The 21,823-nt window shown below is 41.7% G+C and overlaps 1 protein-coding gene across 1 annotated transcript in view; it reads left to right on the top strand.

The window, feature by feature from the left end:
* Nucleotides 1-9,042: 9,042 nt before the first annotated feature.
* Nucleotides 9,043-21,823, top strand: part of arhgdig (Rho GDP dissociation inhibitor (GDI) gamma) — a 50,042-nt gene continuing 37,261 nt past the window's right edge. The window contains exon 1 of the mRNA XM_069905083.1: nucleotides 9,043-9,317. Within this exon, the coding sequence (XP_069761184.1) occupies nucleotides 9,245-9,317 (73 nt within the window). The 5' untranslated portion in view covers nucleotides 9,043-9,244. The remainder of the gene's footprint in view (nucleotides 9,318-21,823) is intronic.

The raw sequence follows: 21,823 nt of genomic DNA, 5'->3' as shown, positions 1-21,823 counted from the left end.
ACAAAGGGGAGGGGGGTGGGGGGGGGGGGTGTGTGGCGTGATGGCGTAGGGAGAAGATGTGGAAAGACACCTCCCCCAGCAGAACTATTAAAAAGCTGACTTTTAAAGTTTTTATAACTTTTTAGAAAAAAATTAGTTGATCTACTCTGGAAATCAACTATGAAGAAAACAAAAGCACAACCAGTGAAAAAAAGAGACTTCTAAACAGTTATCAAGAACTTGGAGCCTGCAAAGTTGATTTCTGCTCACCCAAGACCACAATGGCAGTCTCTAGGTAAGACTCATTTGCCACTGGTGCAGACTCCACTCTGACTGGAAGGAGATACAAAGGAAAGCAGCCTGCTAGTTGTGGGGCAGTGGAGGGGTCTCCAAGGTGGAACTGGTGTGATCCTTACCGGCTCCAAAGGACTTTCTATTGCAGGGTGATGTGGAGAATGGCAAATCTTTGCTAGTCTTCGAATCACATGTAAAAAAAAGCAGTTCACTCCGTCTCATTACACAGATCAGTAAGAAAAAAAAAATTAAATCCACGACTGCATCATGTTTTCTAATACTAAGCATGAATTTAGAATCAAAGATCTTTATTTCATGCTGGCTTGTTATGTTTGAACTTGCTGTAGTAGTCAACTAAAATGTAGATGTTAATGGAGAAGGTTTAAGTCAAATACTCTTCTAATATTTGGCACCTAAATGAAAAGCTGAATGGTAACAATGTAATATAAGTTTTAAGTGTGCAATTATTCAGTTACTGCGAGATTTTTCTGGAAAACTCAAGTTACAAGTAGATTGTGCGAATGTCCCTAAATAAAATATGCGCAAATGTGTGCCCCCTATTAATTCTGGATAAACGAAAATGTGGAATGGAATCTCACAGTGATATTAAAAAAAGAAGAAAAATTTGAAGTTATTAAATGACATGAAGACGGTACCAGCAATATGAAAATCAGACATGATCTGGGCTACCGCGAGTCAACGGGACGCACAATTTTAAGTAAGAAGCATGAATATAAAGAACAAGGCAAAGTTGCATCAGTTTCTCTAAGCGCAAATTACTCGAAACAGTAATAACTGAAAAGGAACAGCTACTTCATCTTTGGATTGAAGATTGTAACCAAAAGCGAATACCACTTGGTACAGAAGAAACATTCAAACCAAAGCTTTCAACATCTTTTTGCTGTTTAAAGAAAATATATTTCAAGGGGACACGGAAACTTTTGCTGTTGGACTGCTTTAATGCTGCCGCAAAATTTCCAGAAAATTTTCAAAAAAAATGTTGAAGAAGGCAAATTACAAAGATAGGCAAATATTAAAAGTCTGTGCAGTCAACTTTGGACAAATACTTTTCTGAGAAATAATTTAGTTATGATGTCATTGTGAAATAAATGAAAAATATCATAATTATCTTTTATTAACCTTAATAGTTTTGGCATTATATGCAGCTAAAAGTTGTTTTTAAAGGACATTTTTATGCCTTGATGGATGATCTGAAAGGAGGGGAATACATTGTAATTATTCCCATTGATTCTATTAATCACTTATCGTGAATTAGTCTTATGCGAGTAAAGGTTAGGATGAATTAATCGTGTAAAGCGGGGTTTGCCTGTATGTGTGGTTGGCTTTCTCTGTTGAAGATCATCTGCTTTTCTTACTTAGAGAGTCAGAATGTAGACTTGTAAAGTTTATCATATCCCAGAAGGAGAATTCCTGCTTCTTCCATTCATGCTGAAGTTATCCCAAGACAATATCCCCCTCTTATAGATGTTAAAATTATAGACATCTTTTTTGTTGTGCAGGTATAGAAAACCTTTCCTTCTTTGAGATTTCACACATAATCTCTTATTCCATTGTACTTGACTCAGAAATGGGTCAGAGTTAAAAATAAGGAGTTAATGAGGTCTCACTGGCATCTTGCAGACATTGCCAAAGGAATCAGGTGAGAGATCAGAATTCTTCAGGGAAATGGATAAGAACTGTAGTCTTCACATTAAGGCCAGCAAGTTTAAACGATTGAACTTGCGGTTTGGAACTGTCATGATAGGGCGGGGGTGTGCGCTGAGTTCTCCTGTTCCTCTCTCTCTCACAATCTTACATTTCTGGGAGCGCACCAAACTCAACCTAAATGGAGAAGAGGCTCCGGCACCTTCTTGTCGCCATTTTTCGTGAGCTCTGGCTCCTAAAAAATGAGCCCTGCACCCCTGCTCATAGGTAACAGGAAGCAAGAAAGGAGAAAGCAAAGAAGAAGAAAAAAATCTCAGAAATTGGAGCGTAGAGGGTTGAGCGGGGATTTGATAGAGGTATTTAAAATTATCAAGGGAATAGAAAGAGTAGCTGTGAATAGGCTCTTTCCCCTAAGGGGAGCAGAGATTGGAACAAGGGGTCATAAGTTAAGGTGCAAAACTTGAGAAGTAATACAAGAGGATGCTTCTTCACTCAGAGTGGTGGCTGAGTGGAATGATCTACTGGAAGAAGTTGCGCCAGGGTCAATTCTGTCATTTAAGATGAGGTTATATGAGTACATGGATGCGAGGGGGTGGGAGGGTTATGGGCAAGGGAAGTAGGTAGGTGGAACTCGTGGAGTTTCACGTAAATCGGTGCTTTAGGTGCCATAAGCAAGTTGGCTCTTTCTTGCACTCGACTTGATTATGTGAAACCTTTCTGGGATAGAATCAAGGAACTTATTAAAATTTAAACTTTCACTTGATCCTAAGGTATTTTTATTGGGATATATGAAGAAATTGAGTTTAGAATTAAAATTAGATGAGTCTCAAATTGCTCTTTGAGATTGGCTTTAGCTGTGGCTAGAAAATGACGAGTATTCAATGGTGGCATTCAGAAAGGAGGTCTTGTATTCCATTGGAAAAGATAACGTATAATACAAGCCTCGTCTACCAGTGGAAATATTAAACAGGCAGAATACTATTCATAGTCTGAAAATGAGAGGTTATCCATATAAAAGAGATCAGGAAGAACTTCTTCAGCCAGAGGGTCGTGGATGTGTGGAACTCACTGCGGCATACAGCAGTGGAAGCCAGATCGCTGGGAGTATTTTAAAAAGAACGACAAATATCTCATTAGTGAGGGCATCAAGGGATTATGGGGGAAAGGCCAAAAATGAGAACTAGAGTAGCTTAGTGTAGATTTATGGAATAAATGGGCCTAGTGGCCTGGTTCTGTTCCTTTGTCTGTGATCACTAAATCAAGCATGGCTGATGCTACAGGGTCTATCACCTGAGTAAAAGGAAATTTCAAGCCGAGATTAACCCCCTTCATACTCATCTCAACACTAAAAACTAGATGTCACAATTACTCAAATATGAGTGACAAAGAACAATCATATTAAGCAGTTATGGCTGTCATGCATTGGGATGGATTTCAAAGCAACACAGTGTTGATATTAAGGAAAGAGAAGGCAGGTTCAGATAAGGATGATTTGATGAAAGGCTACCGTTCCTCTGAGGAGCTGCGATGAATCAGGAATAAATGTATTAACGTGATGTTATGTTAAATAGGCTAAAGTTTAAAGCACTCGCAAATGAAATTAAGATAAATAAGCAAAACTTTACACTAAATGACTGGATGTGTTATTGTCTGCTATAAATCTTTCCCTTCAAAGACAATTGGGTAATTTCTTTAAAAAGCAGAGTATTCTTCTTCTTTTTTTCTTTGGCTTGGCTTCGCGGACGAAGATTTATGGAGGGGGTAAAAAGTCCACGTCAGCTGCAGGCTCGTTTGTGGCTGACTAGTCCGATGCGGGACAGGCAGACACGATTGCAGCGGTTGCAAGGGAAAATTGGTTGGTTGGGGTTGGGTGTTGGGTTTTTCCTCCTTTGCCTTTTGTCAGTGAGGTGGGCTAATGATAGCAGAGATTCATGGAGTAAAATGTTGGCGCCAGGCTGATAGTTTTCAATGCTTTAACAGTCCATTGGGGCAAGATTTGAATCTGGAAGGGCCCACAATGGAACAGGAGTATTACATTTTTCTCGAACTCTCTCACTCCCAAGGTGGATTTTACACTCTATGAACCAAAAAAATGACATATGGTGTCCAAACCACCGAGTTATGCTTGTGGAACAATATTTCTAAGCATAAACTTATGATGCAGCAGTGGAAATGTAGGAATGGTCCTTGATATACCCAAAGCATATTTTGAAGTATTAGACCATTTATAGATTACCTGAGCTTGAAACAAAATGAGTGCAAATGGTTTACATGAAAAATCATTGCACTCTAAGATGACATTTAGCCATTTTGGAATATTTATTGCATTGCTATTGGATGATAAAAGAACTACTGTTTGTACAGCCCAGTGCTTAGATAAAATAAATATTCAATGGATGGACTTGAGAGTCAGGACACAGTCAACTCAGCACCAGAATATTATTGTAATACAGTTAAACCCTGCGTTACAAATATTCGCTTGATTAAAATTTACCTTTACAAAGAAATTATAATGAATTTATAATGGGCTTTCACTTCATGAATTTTCAGTTTACGAACAGTTTCTCATGAATGCTCTACCTTCGTAGTGCAGGGTATACCTGTACCTGGAGGCTCAATGTGCTGTCGAAATTCTTCTATTATGTTCAAAGCCAAGACAGGTTGCAGTTTGGAAGTAAAGCACAAAAGTCTGCAGCCACAGTGGTTGAAGCAAAAACACAATGCTGGATAAACTCAGTAGGTCAAACAGTGCACTTTATATAGCAGGGGTGGCCAAACTTGCTTGACATAAGAGCCGTATGCCATAAACTTCAGATGTTTGAGAGCCGTAGCAATCACGCGATCGCAAGCCATGCCCACTAACACTATCGTTGCCCTTTTCAGGTGGCCATAATACCCGAATGTGGCTGTCAGGAGGCCACCTGAAAGCGGAGAACCAATTCCTGAGGTGTACTTACTCAACCCACCTCGGGGAGGTATATTCTCTGCTTCCGAGCGCTCCCCCTAGGCACCTGAAAGTGGCTAGCAGATTTCAGGTGCTTAGCAGGGGGCGGGCTGATGATAATCAGCCGGCAACCGAACTCCGTGCCTGACAGCCCTCCTCCCCGCTCCCCAGCGACTCAACTGCCCACTGCCTGACAGCCTCCCTGCGCGGGGTGTCAGGGCTGGGGCGGCTGGTGGATCGTCAGGGCTGGGGCGGCTGGCGCAGGACATCAGGGCTAGGGTGGCCGGCGCAGAACGTCGGGGCTGGGGTGGCTGGCGTGGGCCGCCCCTGCCCCAAAGTACTGTGCTGGCTGCCCCAGCTCCAAGGGGCTGTCAGGCTGCTGCCCCTGACCTGACGTCCCGCGCCGGACGCCCCAATCCCTACATCCTCCACCAGCCACCCCTGCCCTGATGGCCCCAGCCCCGACGTCCCGCGTTGCCACGAGCTGCATATTACACGTCTAGAGCCTCATGTGACTTGTGAGCCATAGTTTGGCCACCCCTGTTGTATAGCAAAGATAGATACATAACCAATGTTTTGGGCTTCACCCCTTCATCAAGGTATGAGCAAAATGTAGTTTCCCCCTTGGCACCTTCCCCTGCGACTGCAGGAAGTGCCCCATTTGCTTCCACCCCTCTACCTTCACCACCATTCACAGCCTCAAACAGTCCTTCAAAGTGAAACAACACTTGTGTATCCGCAGGAGCCATCTACTGCATCCAGTGCTCCCTTTGAGGGAGATCGCTTTGCTGAGCAATTTCGCTCTGTCCATGTCAGTGAAAGGGCTCCCAGTGGCCAACCATTTCAGTTCTGTGCCCCACTCCCGCGCTGACACGTCTGTCCATTGGCCTCATGTCAAAGCAAGATGACCCATAAATTGGAGGAGCAACACCGAATATTTCCATCTGGGCACCCCCCATTCAGATGGTATTAACGTAGACTTCTCCAGTTTCTGCGAACCACTCCCTGTTCTCCCTCTCTTCCCCATCCCTCTGTCTTCAGCTCTCCACTCCTTCCCTCTTCACTCACAGAGCCATGCTCCCTATCCTTGTTTGCTGGTCTGCCCGCCCTTCCTCATCCATTATTACCTCCTGCCTGTGGGACTGTGCTCCTCTCCCCACCTCATCACCCCCCAACCCCTGTCATATTTTATTCGGTGACCGCCTGCAATGTGCTCATACCTTGATGAAAGCTTAAGTTCAAAATGTTGGTTATGTATCTGTATCTTTGGTATATAACGTATACTGTTTGACCTGCTGAGTTTCTCCAGCATTGTGTTCTCAGATATTTATAATCAAAGGACCCTATGTATATTCAGGCAACATTTATAACAGCTACAAAAGACTCTTCCTTTCACGAGCCTGGGGCTATTTCACATTCTTTAATCTTAAGGCCTTTTCAGGTCAATTCTACGCTAAGAATGTGCCTGAAGAAGCAGAAGCAGCCCTTTAAATTGCCGTTCAGGTAGCAGCGTTTAAAGTGCAACGCTGGCCACCTGAAGGACACAGATGCACAGGAGGCGGCTCAGAGCACACTCAACTCCTTCCCAGTGTCAGCTGTGATCAGCAGCCTGACCCTTTCACATCCGCTTTCAGCCAGCTGCATTCAGGTGGCTGGAAGAGCCACTGACTGAGCTGAGCTGATTATCCCTCTCGGAGGAGGGTTACGTAGCTCGCCTCAAGAGCGCTTCCTGCACATTCAGGTGGCCTCAAAACAGCCGCATATTGCCTGAGCTGATTATCCCTCTCGGAGGAGGGTTACGTAGCTCGCCTCAAGAGCGCTTCCTGCACATTCAGGTGGCCTCAAAACAGCCGCATATTGCCTAAACATGTGGCTTTACATGCGGGGCAATTGGCCACCTGAAAGTGCCTTTAGATTGTCTTCTGGAGGATATCATTGGAGCCAGGAGTGCAGTGCTGCCAGAGCTCATTGGAGCACTGCTCCAACACTTTATTGGGTCACTCTGACACCTCATGGGCCCGCTCAGGGCAGCGGCAGCGATGGCTCAATGTGGTATAAATGGCTGTCTTTGTTACCCATAATCCCCCATGAAGCTTGTACCACTCTGCCAGTGCCAGGGAAACATGCATGCCCCTTCACACCCTGCCTAGTGCTATTTTCTATTCTGGACACACCCTTTCTTCTCTGACTGGTCATCCTACTTCATAGTCCTACAGTTCGCTGTCAACTATACAGCGCCAAAAACCACATGGCTGCCACCAAGCCCAGGTCTCGTGAGACCTCCTTGTCGCTGATTTTGGTGAGTTCCAGCACCTAAAAAATTTGCATTGCAGCCCTGATTAGACCTTCTGATTTTTATAGTGCAGTTTTAGGACCTTGGCTATTGTGACCACTTGTCCCTACTCTCTGGACCAAGCCAGCGACCCTATTTCTTCAACCTGAGACCTCCCACCTCTCAGCAATCCAGGTTTGGTCAAGTCTTGGTCATTGGTAATTTGAACATCTGCTGATGCTTAGGTCTGGAGATTCTGAGCTGTGTGAGACACATTGAGGGCTGGCTTAATTGGTGGACAAAGTAGTCAGAGGGTTGGAACTTCATTTGGCATGCACCTCTGTTATAAAGGCCCAGCTTTTGACTGAATCACAGCAGTTTTCCCTAGTGGGTGGATTGTATGAACAGGCCCACTATTTTTAAGTTTGTACAGCAGAGTCCTGCTCAGATGGCAAATCCACTCTCCTGTGGAAGTCCAGAGCTTGGACTTCCTGTCTTGTTTCCTCTATTGGAAATGAGGCAAATTAAAGTGCAGCTCCAATTCTGCAGCAAAATGCAATGCAAGTGACATTTCTCATCTTTGTCGAAGAATAAAAGATGCATGGGATGTCAGGAATGATTTTCTTGTTCAAAGCTCTTCTGAGCCTTTCTCATCCAATGTGGGGGATGGTGCTGCTCCTGTTGGTTAAACGTGTGTGTTCCTTTGGTTGTGTTAACTGAAACGTGTGCACTGCATAATACTGCACATTTGAATCCTTCACTTCCCCAGAATCACCTCTATTGGGAAGACCAACTGTTCATAATAGAGGCAAACGGCCGTTAGCTTCAGAGCTGTTGAGCAACAAGCTTCAAGAAGGATGATGTCATCTTTTCCATCCTGTGAGACGGAAATCCCAGCCTCCACATCTTACTTCATCCTCTTGCTGAAAAGAGCTCTGATTAAATACAAAATTGAAGTGTGTGCTTTTGATTGATTGACGGCTATAATCATATCATTTTCAACCTTGTTGAGCAGTCTAGGTGTTTAACTGCTTGGGTCCAGTTGAAGTATTACACAAAAGAACTACTGATATTGTAATTGCAATGTAAACCGATCATCATTGTTGAACACATCATGCAATGCCCATTGGCTACAAGAAGCTAATTTAGAATATTCTGTATATCCTTGTTTGTATTTAGGCTTATAAATTATACAGGATATAATTATGAAAATTGTTTTACGTATAACCGATTTATTGTAGTTTGTATGGGGATTCATTTAATATTTGAGGCTGAAAAATAGTTATGGTAGCATTTTGCTGTGTTTAATACTAATTGTATTTAGAAAGTAAATCATTCCTTATTTTTAATCATACATTTCTGTGAACAGGTGATGCAGTGATGGGGGAGGGGGGGGGGGAGAAACTAAGCGAATAACAATATTCCCAGTATGTTCATGATCATTTACTTTAACAGTAACCTTAGTATTAGTGGCTTATTATAATCTCTATTTATTTACACCTTTTGTGCAAAAAATAAATGTTGCTTTTCTGTCAGGAAATGGAGGGGCACCATTTGAATACATGAGATTGCTTGATGGTTTAAGTGCAGGAGATTTCTTGTGTTTCATGTGCTCCTTCTCATTGCACCTTTAACGCTGGTGGAAAGCGATGTTTATCTGCAATGGCAAAGATATATTGCAGTTTCCCAGTTAGCAATGTTACACAATGACTTCAAATATCAGTTAGTGAATTGGAAACATTACATATTCTCTCTACATGGGGAAGATGGTGTTTGTATTCAAGTGTGTGCTGCATGTGGTGGGAGGGAGATGAGATCATAGACATCTGCGAGATAATGACTGATGGGAGTTGAGAGCAGCATAGCATTAGGGCAGCTAGCAAATCAATAGCGTCTGCAGACGAATAGGATTTTTACATTACTGCTTCTTGCAGTTTCATTGCAGTCAGTTTGTAGCATGTGAAATCCTCTGTTCCAGGATTAATTTTCTCCAGTACTTTATGGGTGCAGTATAAAGGATATTTTGTTGGCGATTTTGTGCTTTTTTTTTGAGTGAGTCAGCATTCCACACTGCTTGGAGAAAGATTACCATGTTGGGTTTGGATGTGTGTGAGTTTGGCAGCCAGCTACTGGAACTTATGTGGTTGACAGTATGCTACAAAGGTGAGCTGAGAGTTTTTAAATTACTGTTCTTTCAAATCCAGAATTCCATCCTTTGTTTGAAGAGCTGTACAATGGGTTTCCTGCAAGAACAAGCCGACGCACATCACTGCTGACTGAGCAAATTCTCTTCAGTATCTGTATTAAGATGTTCACATTTGTTTCACATTTCTAATCCAACATTTCATTAAATTAGCTCTGGTTGAGAGATGTTTAAGACCGATATGACTTTGTGGTGTAGTGTGCTATGTGTGTAAGTGTAAATTAGCATAGGTAACCACACCCATATGTATCTTGCAGATGAGAAATAACTTTTTGTTGCTGGGGAATATGTCTGAATATTGAGAAAGGCTCTGTAAATATGAGCAGCAAACATGACTGAGAAGCATCGGTGTGTCCGTTTCAGACCGGTCTAAGAATTATGTTTAATCACAGTTTTGCTTTCTATAGTTTGATCAATACTCCTTATGAATGTGTGTTTATTTGTCCTTGAGAGTTTATGTTCTCTTTTTAGCAAATTAAACTTTGGTCTCTTTAGCCTACTGGAATTCACTTTCTACAAAAAAACTTATATTATTGAAAATTCATATTACTGTGTTTTTACGCCTAATTTCTGCAAATGTTCCAAGCTTATAGTTTAATTCGTTTACATTACCTCGGTTATGTGAAGTCCTTGGAATGTTATTTCACATTTCTCTCCCCCTCCACCCCCCAACATAACAGTGAAACTATTGCGCTGAAGTAGTTTAACAGTGTAAAGCATTTCTTGACTAAACAAAAATAATGTTTCTAAAAAAATATATAGGCTGGGTACAATGAATGTGTGTACAAAAAGATGTGGTATTTGTTACTGGCTACTAGAAGGAACAATGCAATAAGCCTTTCTATATATAACTACATGATGCCTGCAAAGAGTGTTTTCACTGATTACCATATGGTGCAATTTTGGCATGACCTTTACATGTACAAATGCTGGATTTCAGTATGACCTCATGCATCTTGAGTGGTCTTGATTCACTCAAAGGATTTTGAGTTGTATTTCAATCTCCAGACTGCAGAATTATAATGTCTGAGGTGTAAAACTTCCATCATGTTTTTCATTCACAACATTGGTGCTGTCTCAGATATAATTTTACAGTATTGATTCTGGGGAGGATAATTTGGGCTGTTTTCATTTCAAGTTTAATTTTGTTTGCATCATCTTGCCGTGCCTCTATTCCTTTTCCCTGGGAGGGAGGTCCGCTTATGCCTACTTCCTTTGGAAAAATTCTTCTGGTTGTGATCCCAACGTAGTTGACATTTTCATTCGAGATGGTGAGATTGGACTAGCACCTAATGTCTCTGGATTGCTTCATTCTGGTTTCATGGCTACTACTAAACTTCCTGCTAAAATACTAGTTGAAATAAATGTCGAGAGAAGATTAAATTTCAGTTTTTCACACACCACATTATCATTGAAGTCCCTTCATGGAGCCCTGTCGGAGCAGCATGAACATTGAAAGGCACTTCAGAGGATTGTTGTCCAAACCAAAGTAAGTGATTGGAAAGGCAGGTGACCAAAAGCTTAGTCAGGGTTGGTCTTGTGAAAGGAAGGCAGAGATGTTTTAGGTGTTTACTACAGAACTTATGTCCTTGGCAGGGAAGATAGAATAATTGATCCACCCTGACCACCCACAGATTGGAGGAACAACATTTTCCATCTGGGGATTCTCCAGCCAGATGGGATGAACATTGACTTTATTGCTTTCCATTAAACCTGCTTGTCTTTTCTTTCCCCTCCCCCCTTTTTCCTGTCCTTTTCGGTTTCTTTCACCCACACAGCCCTGCCATCCCCCCTCATTGCTGCTGCCCCCTCCCTCCTTTCTCCAATTATCATCTCCTGTCTTGCCACCCTCCCCCCTCCCCACCCCCCACCCCTGTACTCTTTTGTTGAGACGCTTGCCGGGATTTTATCATACTTTGATGAAGGGCTCAAGCCCAAAACGTCAGTTATGTATCTTTTCCGTTGCGACATAAACCACACTGTTTGGCCTGCTGATCTTCTCCAGCATTTTGTGTTTTTACTTCAAGCACGGTGTCGACAGAATTCTGTGCTATACTTCTTATAATTGAATTTGAAGTTACTCTAGATTGGTGGATTGCAGGCATCTCGGAGACTTATACGACTTGAAGAGATAACTATGAGATGGAGAGATGACATAATGGGAAAGATGAGAATGTTAAAATAGAGACATGGATTAACCTGGAATCAATGCATAGGAATGAATTGTGTGAGTTAAGATACAAGCAGCAGAACTTTGAATGACTTTAAAGAAATGTACTGGGGATGTAGGCTAATTGAGTGTAAATTGGACAGAACTGACATGTGGCCCGAAATGTCTAAATTAAAAAAAATATAGAACTATGGAGGCCATTGAGGACAGTACTATTAAATCCACATCTCGAGGTTACAAAGGATTGGATAAGGGACTCAGCAAGTGATGAAAAGTGATCAGGCTGGAATTCAGTGATGTTATTGAGGTGATAACCAGTGGTTCTATAGATGGCAAGGATATGAGGTCTCGTCTCATTTTAGGTCAAATACAGCACCAAGGTTGTGAATGGTCTGGCTCAATTTCACAGATTTGCTAGGGAAAGGGATGGAGTGTAGGGCAAGAAAATGGAGTTTGTGACAAGGACAGAAGATGATGTGCTTCCTGCGTGGGGAAAATTTCCGCCCATCCTTTGCTGAATCATGGTCAAACAGTCTGACTGTACAGACAATGGAAGGGTCAAGATGAGTTTTGGTGGGGTGAAGCTCTGCTTCACTAACACGTTCAATGCCATGACTATGGATGATGTGGAAAGCGGTGCAACTTGTAGTAGAGAAATAGGAGGCCCAAGAATCTATCCTTGGGTGAAACCAAAGATAATGATGCAGGCATGGGAGTAAAAGTTCTTTGGCAGTGACTGGAGAAAGATAATAGATTTTTTGACTATGGGAAGGAATAAACAAACTTCAATTCTTTCAGAAATCTAAAATTTTGGAAATTATGCTGCAAAGAGTCAATGGCACATTGCACCATCTTTGGGTTAAGTTATTTAATAAAATTCTGCTCGTTCCTCACCTTCAAAACACTCAGTCCTCATTTATATGGGCAAAGTCCTGCCATAGGTAGTAAAGATGACATGGAAGCTAGTCATGGAGTTGCAGGTTGAATGGTGATTATAATCAGAAAAGAATGAGAGAAACCAAGGTCAATGGATCAGAAGAGAATTCAAGAAGAGTGTTCCCAGTATTAAATGATGCACAAGAACATAAGAAATAGAAGCAGGAGAAGGCCCAATGGGCCTGGCCTGCCATTCAAAGAGATCATGGATGATCTGATGCTAGGTTCATCTCCACCTACCAGTCTTTTCCTCCATATCTCTTAATTCCCTTACGATGTAAAATTCTGTCTTAAGTATATTCACTGAGGTGGCCTCAGTGGGCAGCGAATTCCACAGATCCACCACCATCTGGGAAAAGCACTTTCTCCTTATCTCCATCCTAAATCTACTACCCTGAATCTTGTGCCTTTCAAAATTTTATACATTTCTGCAAGATCTCCTCTCATTGTTCTAAATTTTAGTGAGTCCACTCCCAGTCTCTCCTCAGAGGCTAATCCCATCATCCCAGGAATCAGCCTGGTGAACCTTCTCTGCACCACCTCCAAAGCCATTACATCCTTCCTCAAGTAAGGAGACCAGAACTGCATTGAGTACTCCAGATGCAGCCTCTCCAGTACCTTGCACATTTGCAGCAAAACCTCCCTGCTTCTAAATTCAATCCCTCTAGCAGTGAAGGCCAACATTCCATTTGCCTTCCTGATTGCCTGCTGCACCTGCAAACCAACATTTTGCAATTCATGCACAAGCGTTTCCAAGTCCTTCTGCCCGACAGCATGCTGCAATCACTTGCCATTTAAATAATAATCTGATTTTCCATTTATTGTTCCACGGTGGATAACCTCACATTTACCAAATGCTTGCGGGTGGCCTGAGCACTATCCATAGCTCACATATTTCTAAGTTAAATTCCATCAAGTTCCAAAGGTATCATAGGACCTGAAGTGTCAACATTTTGCAGCCTCCCTCCAAACTCCTGAAAAATCTTAAACGTGACAGAAGAGCAATATAGTGAGAAGTGAACACTGCTGTGCTGCCATTTCAGTCTTCTGCACACAACATTTCTGTAGGCAAGCTTGGTTGAAATCAGGACCCTGAAATCACACAGTTTGCTTCAGCCTTAATGCACTCCCACTATTTGTCCTCGTCTTCAGATATTAATATCGCATTCCATGTTTGCCAACTTCACATCAAATTAGTGTGGACATGGGGATTCTGGGAATCATTATAAAAGTGGCTCTCATGTGCACAGTGGGGTCTGAACTCCTAAATCTCGCCAGTTTCAGTTGGGTTAAATTGTCTTTCTGCTGTTCAACCTCTACTGATTTGTAGGGAAATGACACTTTTCCTGATTTAAAATTAGTGGTGTTAAAATGGTGGTGGAGAAGGGAGTCAGGACAGTTATCTGGCTTTTACTGAGCCTGGAAATGAAGAATTCCGATTTCAGATTTATTGTTAGAGTACATACATCACATACAACCCTGAGATTTCTTTTCCTGGAGGTGAGGCAGAATTACCACTTATTGGCAGTACAAAAATAAAACAAACTCAATGTTCACAGGTGAACCGATAAAGAAATGTAAACAAACTGACCGTGCAATACAGAGATAGAGAAAAAATAAATAAAGGGGGCAAGTTCGAGTCCTTAATTGAGTCCCTGATTGAGTTTGTTGTTGAGGAGTCTGATGATTGTTTCTAAACCTGGTGATGGAAGTCTTATCCTGATGGTAGCAGCGAGAACAGAGCGTGTCCTGGGTGGTGAGGATCCTTGATGATTGCTGCTGCTCTCCGAGAACAGTGTTCCCTGTAGATTTTCTCAATGATGAGGAATTTTGGATACTTACCCCAATGAAACAACACACAGCGACCAACATGCCCAGAAGGAGACAAATACAAAATGTTGCAGGCACTGGAAACATGAAGTAAAAGAGAAAATGCTGCAAACTCTCAGCATGGCAGCAGAATCAGAGGAGAAAGAAGCGGAGTTAACATTTTGGATTGACGGTCTTCTGCCAGAAGTTGGTGAAAGCTAAACATAAAGCAGTTGCAAGTTTAAATGAGGGAGATATAGAGAGCAGATGAGGAGAGAACAACAAAGCTGAAAGGAAGGCAGGGGATCTTAAATGATAAATGGGTGATAGAGCATGGGATAGAGTGGTAAATGAGGGAGGTCTGGAGGAACTTGTAGATGGGGGAAGCTGAACAAAATGCCCCTGCATCTGAGGAGACCAGACACAGATTGAATGGCTGCTTTGCAGAACAGGTCTGTTCACTCTCTGAAGGTAGTGTGAGCTTCCAATTGCCTGTCACCTTGAAAGATGCAGAATTCATCAATTTTAGACAAATGGCAATTCCAGGCATTGTACCACATTCTTCCAATATTATTTTTCCATCTCTTTCTCTCAACTTGTAATTTCACATATTTCTTCATTATCTCCCCTCCTGAACTACATTTTCGAATTCATTAAACTATCCACTTCCACCTATTTCTTCAGCCTTTTTGACATGTGAGCCCACAGAATGTTAATCTGTGCAAATAAACCCAGAGAATATAAAGCCAAGAAAAGTGTGACAAAGAATGCATAATTCTGCTATCAATGTTTTTCTACACTGGAAACTTTACTGAGTTAAGCCAAAAATTCACCACTACTTTCATTAGGGATGGACAATGTATGCTGGCCTTTCTGCATTCCATCAATGAATGAAAATAACCACTTTACTGTGCTTGCTAACAGTATCAGTTGCCCATTCTTTCATCCAGTGCTGGTGAATAGTGATCGTCATGTTGCACAACCTAACCTGAGAATGTGCCCCATATTCCTATTTTCTGCTTTCCGGATGAGATACACAATTATATTCAATGTTGTAACCTTTAATTTATTAAAAATCTTTTATATGGATCCAGGTTAGAAAAAAATGAATTAATCAGATCAGATCTATCATTATTTCCTAATATGTGTGAGCACTTCGCTGAAAGTTTCAGTTTATTAATGTGGCTACAATATTAGGTAAATGGCGGAAACTTCGTTACAGTTTTATTAAACTGATGATTTGCATAAAATAAAAATTGACCATTCCTGAATCCAGATATCTTGAAAAACCCAACTGCAATAGTTGCATGTTTTTATTGAGCAGTTTGGGGCTCCTCATTTAAGAAAGAATGTGCTGACATTGCAGAATGTTCAGAGGAAGTTCACAAGGATGAATCCAGGAATAAAAGGATTGTCATATGAGGAAATGTTGATGGCTCTTGGATTGTACTCTTTGAAATTTAGGAGAATGATGGGAGATCTCATTGAAACATATTGGATGTTGAAAGGCATTGATAGAGTAGATGTAGAAAAGTTGTTTCCCTCGGTGGGGGACTCTAGGGCAAGAGGGCACAACTTCTGGTTTAGCCAGAGGGTGGTGAATCTATTTATTTATTTAGACATACAGCATGGTAACAGGCCATTTCAACACATTTACACCCAATTGACCTACAACCTTTGTATGCTTTGAATGGTGGGAGAAAACTGGAGCACCTGGAGGAAAACCAATGCATACACGGGGAGAACATACAAACTCCTTATAGACAGCACGAGATTTGAACCAAGGTCCCAATCGCTAGTGCTATAACAGCATTGCTCTAACCATTACGCTAACTATGTCACCCATGTGGAATTTGTTTTTTACAGGTTGTGAGTGTATTTAAGGCAGAGATTGATAGGTTCTTGATTAGCCAGGGCATCAAAGATTATGGACAGCCAGGCAGTGGGGCTGAGTGGCAAAATGGATTAGTTCAGGATTGAATAGTAGGGCAGACTTGATGGGCTGAATAGCCTCTTTTGGCTCTTATGGCTTTATGGTGTTATATATTGAAGTACAAAACTTTAGGAATTCGATAAAAAGGTGACCAATTCAATTGTAAAAGCCTGAGCAAACAGTGAGATGCTGAAGGAACCCGATGGGTTTTGCAGCATTCATGAGTATAAATGGCCAGTCATCGATTCAGGTCTGGAATCTTCATCGAACATATGTCTAATTTCTGAAGGGAATTACATTGTTCTTATTGAGATTCAACCTCTTACAAAACTTACTTGTGGCTCAAATTTGACCCCAAAAAGACCAACACGTAACAAGCTTCTGAAGTGGCCAAATATAGGTCCTCCCTCAGTGATTCAAAGGGTGAAATCAACATGATCTATTCTTTCCCTGCAAATCCTTCACTAAAAATGAGGTCATTGGTTTCTGGTGAGTAACACAGTTATTGTTTTCTAACCCTGTATAGATATATTCAGCTAGAAAATGTTATTTTCAAAGTCTAATAGACCATTAGCAAGAGCCATCATTATTGTGCATCACTGAGAGCTTGAAAAAGGTTATAGTGAAGTTATAGAAATATTAAGTTCATAATGTAAAGATGAAAGCATTACTTAATATTCTAATGTGTCTGCTAATAGTACAGGGAAATCTAAATCAATTGAAGCATTCTTTGTCTGTGCTTTTACTTTAAATTCATTATATTGTCGCTGCTCAATACTTTAATTAACAGATATTTTTCGATATCTTTGAAGGCAGTTTGATCTCATTATATCAACACTTAGTATCTCCATGTAGCGATGACACAATGAGGGCAGGCAGCAACACATGATGTACCATATCTAATCATGCATTGTAAATGTCTAATTTTGTAGACCATTTAAAAAAAAAGTGAAATCTATGGGGATGATATTACATGGATATTACTTTTGAGGGGCTGTAATTCATACTAGAATCCAAAATGCCATATAAGAAGCAGAAGTCCAAATGATCTCTAAATGTATAAAAAAAACAAAAACACAATGAAATAAAGTAATAATAGAGACTGCACATCAAAATATGTCCTAGCATGAGGGAGGTCAGGGACCACAATAAGCATCTGCGTCGTCAGGGGCATCAGGAGTTCCGATCGGCAGGCGGCGGGGGCCAAGGCGAGAGTCCGCGAATGAGGCGCTGGGAGTTCTGGCCTTTGGCCAGCCGGGACCAAGTTGATGGACTATTGTCAATTTTTTTACATGAGATACATGGAAAATAGCAGATTTTTTGGCCAAAAAATAGGGAGTCGACTTTTACATCAGGTAAACTTTTACATGAAGTCAACTTTTACACAAATATATATGGTAGGCATTAAGCATTTTGCACTTTCTTTCTCATATTGTGCTCTGCTCAAGACTAATTTCACTCCCAATATCTTTTGATCATCTAATTTATGAGTGGAATGTGTCTGGAGTATTTGTGGAATAAAAATGTGTGCAAAGAGAGTTATTATAATTCTCCCAACTTCCCTTAATAATTCACATTAGTTCATTAAGCCCTCTTCCTGAATACATCCTCTCCCATACAGCAGGACATGCTGTTTCTCATGCTTTTCAAAAGCAAATTTACCCTTGGGTTATGTTTGTTTGTACTGGGTCTTCTTATAACAACCTGATCATCAAACGTTGTTTTATTTCAGTGTTGTACAAACTGAAACTGGATTTTCTTTTCGAGAGAGATGTATTGTGACCATTTAGGAATCAATCCATATTTTTGGCTATATTTAGTCAAATTTTCTTTTGGTTGTGTGTCAGACTTGATTTTTGACTCTGTTTACACCTCTCCAGCAGCAATTGAGAGACGCATAAACAGATGGGTTAAGTTTAACACAAAATGTATTCACAAATTAACAATAGTAGAATTACATCAATAAACTTAACACCTGAATGCAAGTCTACATTAACAATAGATATTTATAAGGTGTATGTGGGGAAAAAAAAACCCAGACCATTACGGTCCAAGCTCAAAATGGTCCAAAAGAAAACTCTCAAAACAAAGCCTCAAGTCCATCACATCCTCCATCAGTCAAAAAGGAACATCTCACAGAGTCTGGTCTCCAGGCTTGGGATTCTTAGTTTGGTTGCACGCTGGTCTTTTAGTTGGGCGTGGAGACAGACGGCTGTGATCACTGTAGACTTATGACTTTCCTGAGTTTCAAATGTGGCAACAACCACCTGTGATTTCCTCAAACAGGAATTTTCATCCAGTGACCTCCGAGTTACCTAGCCCACTTTAGGGTTAACAAGTGTCTCCTGTCACATGAAGTCTTCCTCTTGGAAGGGGACTGGGGAAGTCCAGCTTGGACACACACACACACACACACACACACACACACACACACACACACACACACACACACACATACAATCTGGGTAATGGAGTGGACAATGCTGTCAGGACAATGGCGCTGGCACCCGCAGACCAATTAGCTCTCCTTTCTCCCACTGAAGCTACTGGGTGAGTACACTTACAGAAAGTTATGGACAGCAGTGCTACCAGGCGTGAACAAAGTAACTCAGCCTCTTGCTGAAACTGCCGGGTGAGCACACACACCCAGACTGACCATCTGACTAACCAACTAACCTGTTCAAAACTCAGGATGCTGGGCTCTTCAATTGTCCCAGCTCTCCTGATTGGTGGAGAGAGATTGACTACAGCGGGCATACTCTCCATGAGCCCACCGGCTTCCAGCACATGGCTCTCGTGTTTCTGACAGCTGTAATTTCCCAACGCTGTTTCAGCACTTCCCATGCAATTGTCAGTTTTCCCAGCACTACTTCAGCGCTTCACAGCAGTGCTCAATTCTCTCTCTCCCGTCGTAGGTTCAGTCCTATTCCTGGTCTGAAAATAAAATTGTCCAGGGTCTATAACAACTCAATGTTGAAGAAAGGGCTACAAAGATTGATTTAATTCCCCATTCAATTCTTCTTTTGGAACATTGCAGGGAACTTGGACCACATTGCCCTGGGGCTGCTCATTTTTGAGCATGTGGGCATACGACACCACTGAAATGGCACTTCTGCATGCTAAATAAGTACCTGATCTTTGCACTCTATTCCCCCATACAATGCCCCAAATACCTGCACATTCATCTCTAGTCAATGTGTGAGCCTCCTCCTGCCCCTTTGGTCTTCCTGCTGATCTCCCTTCTGCTCCCACCTGGCTCTTAAACTCAACATGGAAAGAAGGCTATGGCTCTGGTCACAACTGAAGAGTTATGCAGTGTGGTAATGACTAAGGTTGTTATGGCCACCCTTGAATGTAGACCATGCTAGTCCACCCCCATGATACACTGGATTTCTGTGTACTTGTGGTTCCTATAAGGTTTAGTTTCCGTACATATCCTCAGCGGGACCTGCACTGTATTTTTTTGTTTCCTTTAATGCATTTTTAATGCACATTAAAAATTGATTAAGTTCTAAACACACTTTCTTTACCTGATGCAAATAGAACCATAGAACACTACAGAACAGAAACAGGCCTCATGGGCCCTAGTCTGTGCCGAACCATTTTTTTGTTTGCCTGGTCCCACTGACCTGGACCCAGTCCCTAGCTCTCCATACCTTGGCAAAGTTCAGCCTGCAAAACTTGCTCGAAAGCCAGAATGGGTTCCTGCTCCAAACCTAGGCTTTTCGATCAGAGAGAATGTTTGGGAATCTTCTACTTTGCATTGTATCAAAGGTTTGGACCTGCTTTTGAAAACCAACAGCACACAGGAATAAAAAGATGCAGCTGATGCCCTGACCAGAGTCACTGGTCTTTGCTTTCCATGAAGATCTGAATCAAGGTGGACAATTTTGTCAAACTCTGACTGGTCTAGATTGGATAGAGCTGTCACCAGTGAGGGGGTCATATTTGGTGCTTTGCTGTCATCTCTTGCTCATTTGGAGAGGATCTCCCTCCTGGGCTGTGTGGTGCCAGACCATGATCCCTGGCTTGGACCATACATGACTGGCTCAGCTGCCCCTGGAGACGGCACCGTTCCTTGCCCACCGTCTCCCCCTGCGTGGACCGTTAAGGAAGAAGTATTTGATTTGAGACTGAGATTATTCTGGGCTCCTGTCTTTCCTTGTTGATTTACTCCCCTGCCACATATTAAATTTGGTCATATTCTGATAGGATTGGGTGAAAATTTGAACAAAAACCTGGGATAAGCATTTACTTTTAGATACATTTTGGTCTTATGTCAAGGCTTCATCCATGAGGAAACTATGTAGAATTAAACTCCACAGGCTCAAATAAAATCAAAAGTCAGAAGTGAAGGTGAGTGTGATATAATGTCTTTAAATTTACATTTTAAATTTAGACATGCAGAACATTAACAGGCCCTTTCGGCGCACGAGCCTGGGCTGCCCAATTACACCTTTTGGACCTACAACTCCAGTAACGTTTTGAAGGGTGAGAGGAAACCAGAGCGCCTGGAGGAAACCCACACAAACATGGAGAGAACATGCGAACTCCTAATAGACAGTACCAGATTGAAACCCCGGCCGCTGGCGCTGTAACAGCGTTGTGTTAACTGTCCTGCAAATTTTGCAAATTCTCAGCAAACTTGATCATTTTCATAGGAAGATAAATGAACTCGTTTTTATGCAATTTAAATTTTTAAATAAATATTAATTTATGCAATTATTATGAAAGAGCTTTGGGGACAGGCCCTAACTCTTGGGTTTTAAGATTAGCAGAACCACCAGGACATCTGCACTGGTTTAAAGCATAGGATTAACTGCAGGTCTTCCAATGAGAATTCAAGGTACTATTAGCGTAATCAGTGCCCAGGGCTTCATTTGATGGAATGGATTAGGCTACATTTGCAGTGGTGCAGTAAACGCAGTGATCGTCTTCAAATAGAAATTAACCATAGCACTAAGTGAGCAGTCAACAAAGCAATTTTTGAAAGGTCAGAGTTTTTGGAGAAAAATATTTTGGAAGAAATTAATCAAAATATTATCTTAAAGTTGGATGGCACTGATAAAGTCTCACATATCTACAACTATAGCTATTGTCATGGGGTCCACTGCTCAAAGATACATGACGACCAAGATGTCTTGTGCTCCAAACAGGATGCCCATGTCTTAAGACCTTGTGAGGTGAATTGTTAATTGGAATATCCTGGGACACCTGCTGCATCATGGGGTCCCATGAGTCTGCACAAATTTGTTCCAGAAAAGGACAAGTGCAAAATTCATACCAGCTTCCTCCTGATTCCACAGCTCATTATACATGGAGGGCAATTCACAATGGCCAATTAACTGCCAAACTTGCACAGCTTTAGGCTAATGGGAGGTCACAATCAGAACACACAAACTCCCTCAGAGAGGTGAGGATTGCAGCAGGTTACTGGAGGTATGTCACCATACCACCTACATTTATGGCTATCACCGTTCACCATGTTGGTCATTACCATTGTCCCTGCCAATGGAAAGATCTTTAATTTTAGTGAATGGAAGTGAGATGAAGAAAACAAAAATTCTTGATCAATAGCTCAAAGGAAGGGGGGAGATCCTTTACCTGTACACCAAAGG

The sequence above is a fragment of the Narcine bancroftii genome, chromosome 12 (assembly GCF_036971445.1).
Source record: "Narcine bancroftii isolate sNarBan1 chromosome 12, sNarBan1.hap1, whole genome shotgun sequence".
Lineage (NCBI taxonomy): Eukaryota > Metazoa > Chordata > Chondrichthyes > Torpediniformes > Narcinidae > Narcine > Narcine bancroftii.
This window is presented reverse-complemented; position numbering and strand designations above follow the sequence as displayed.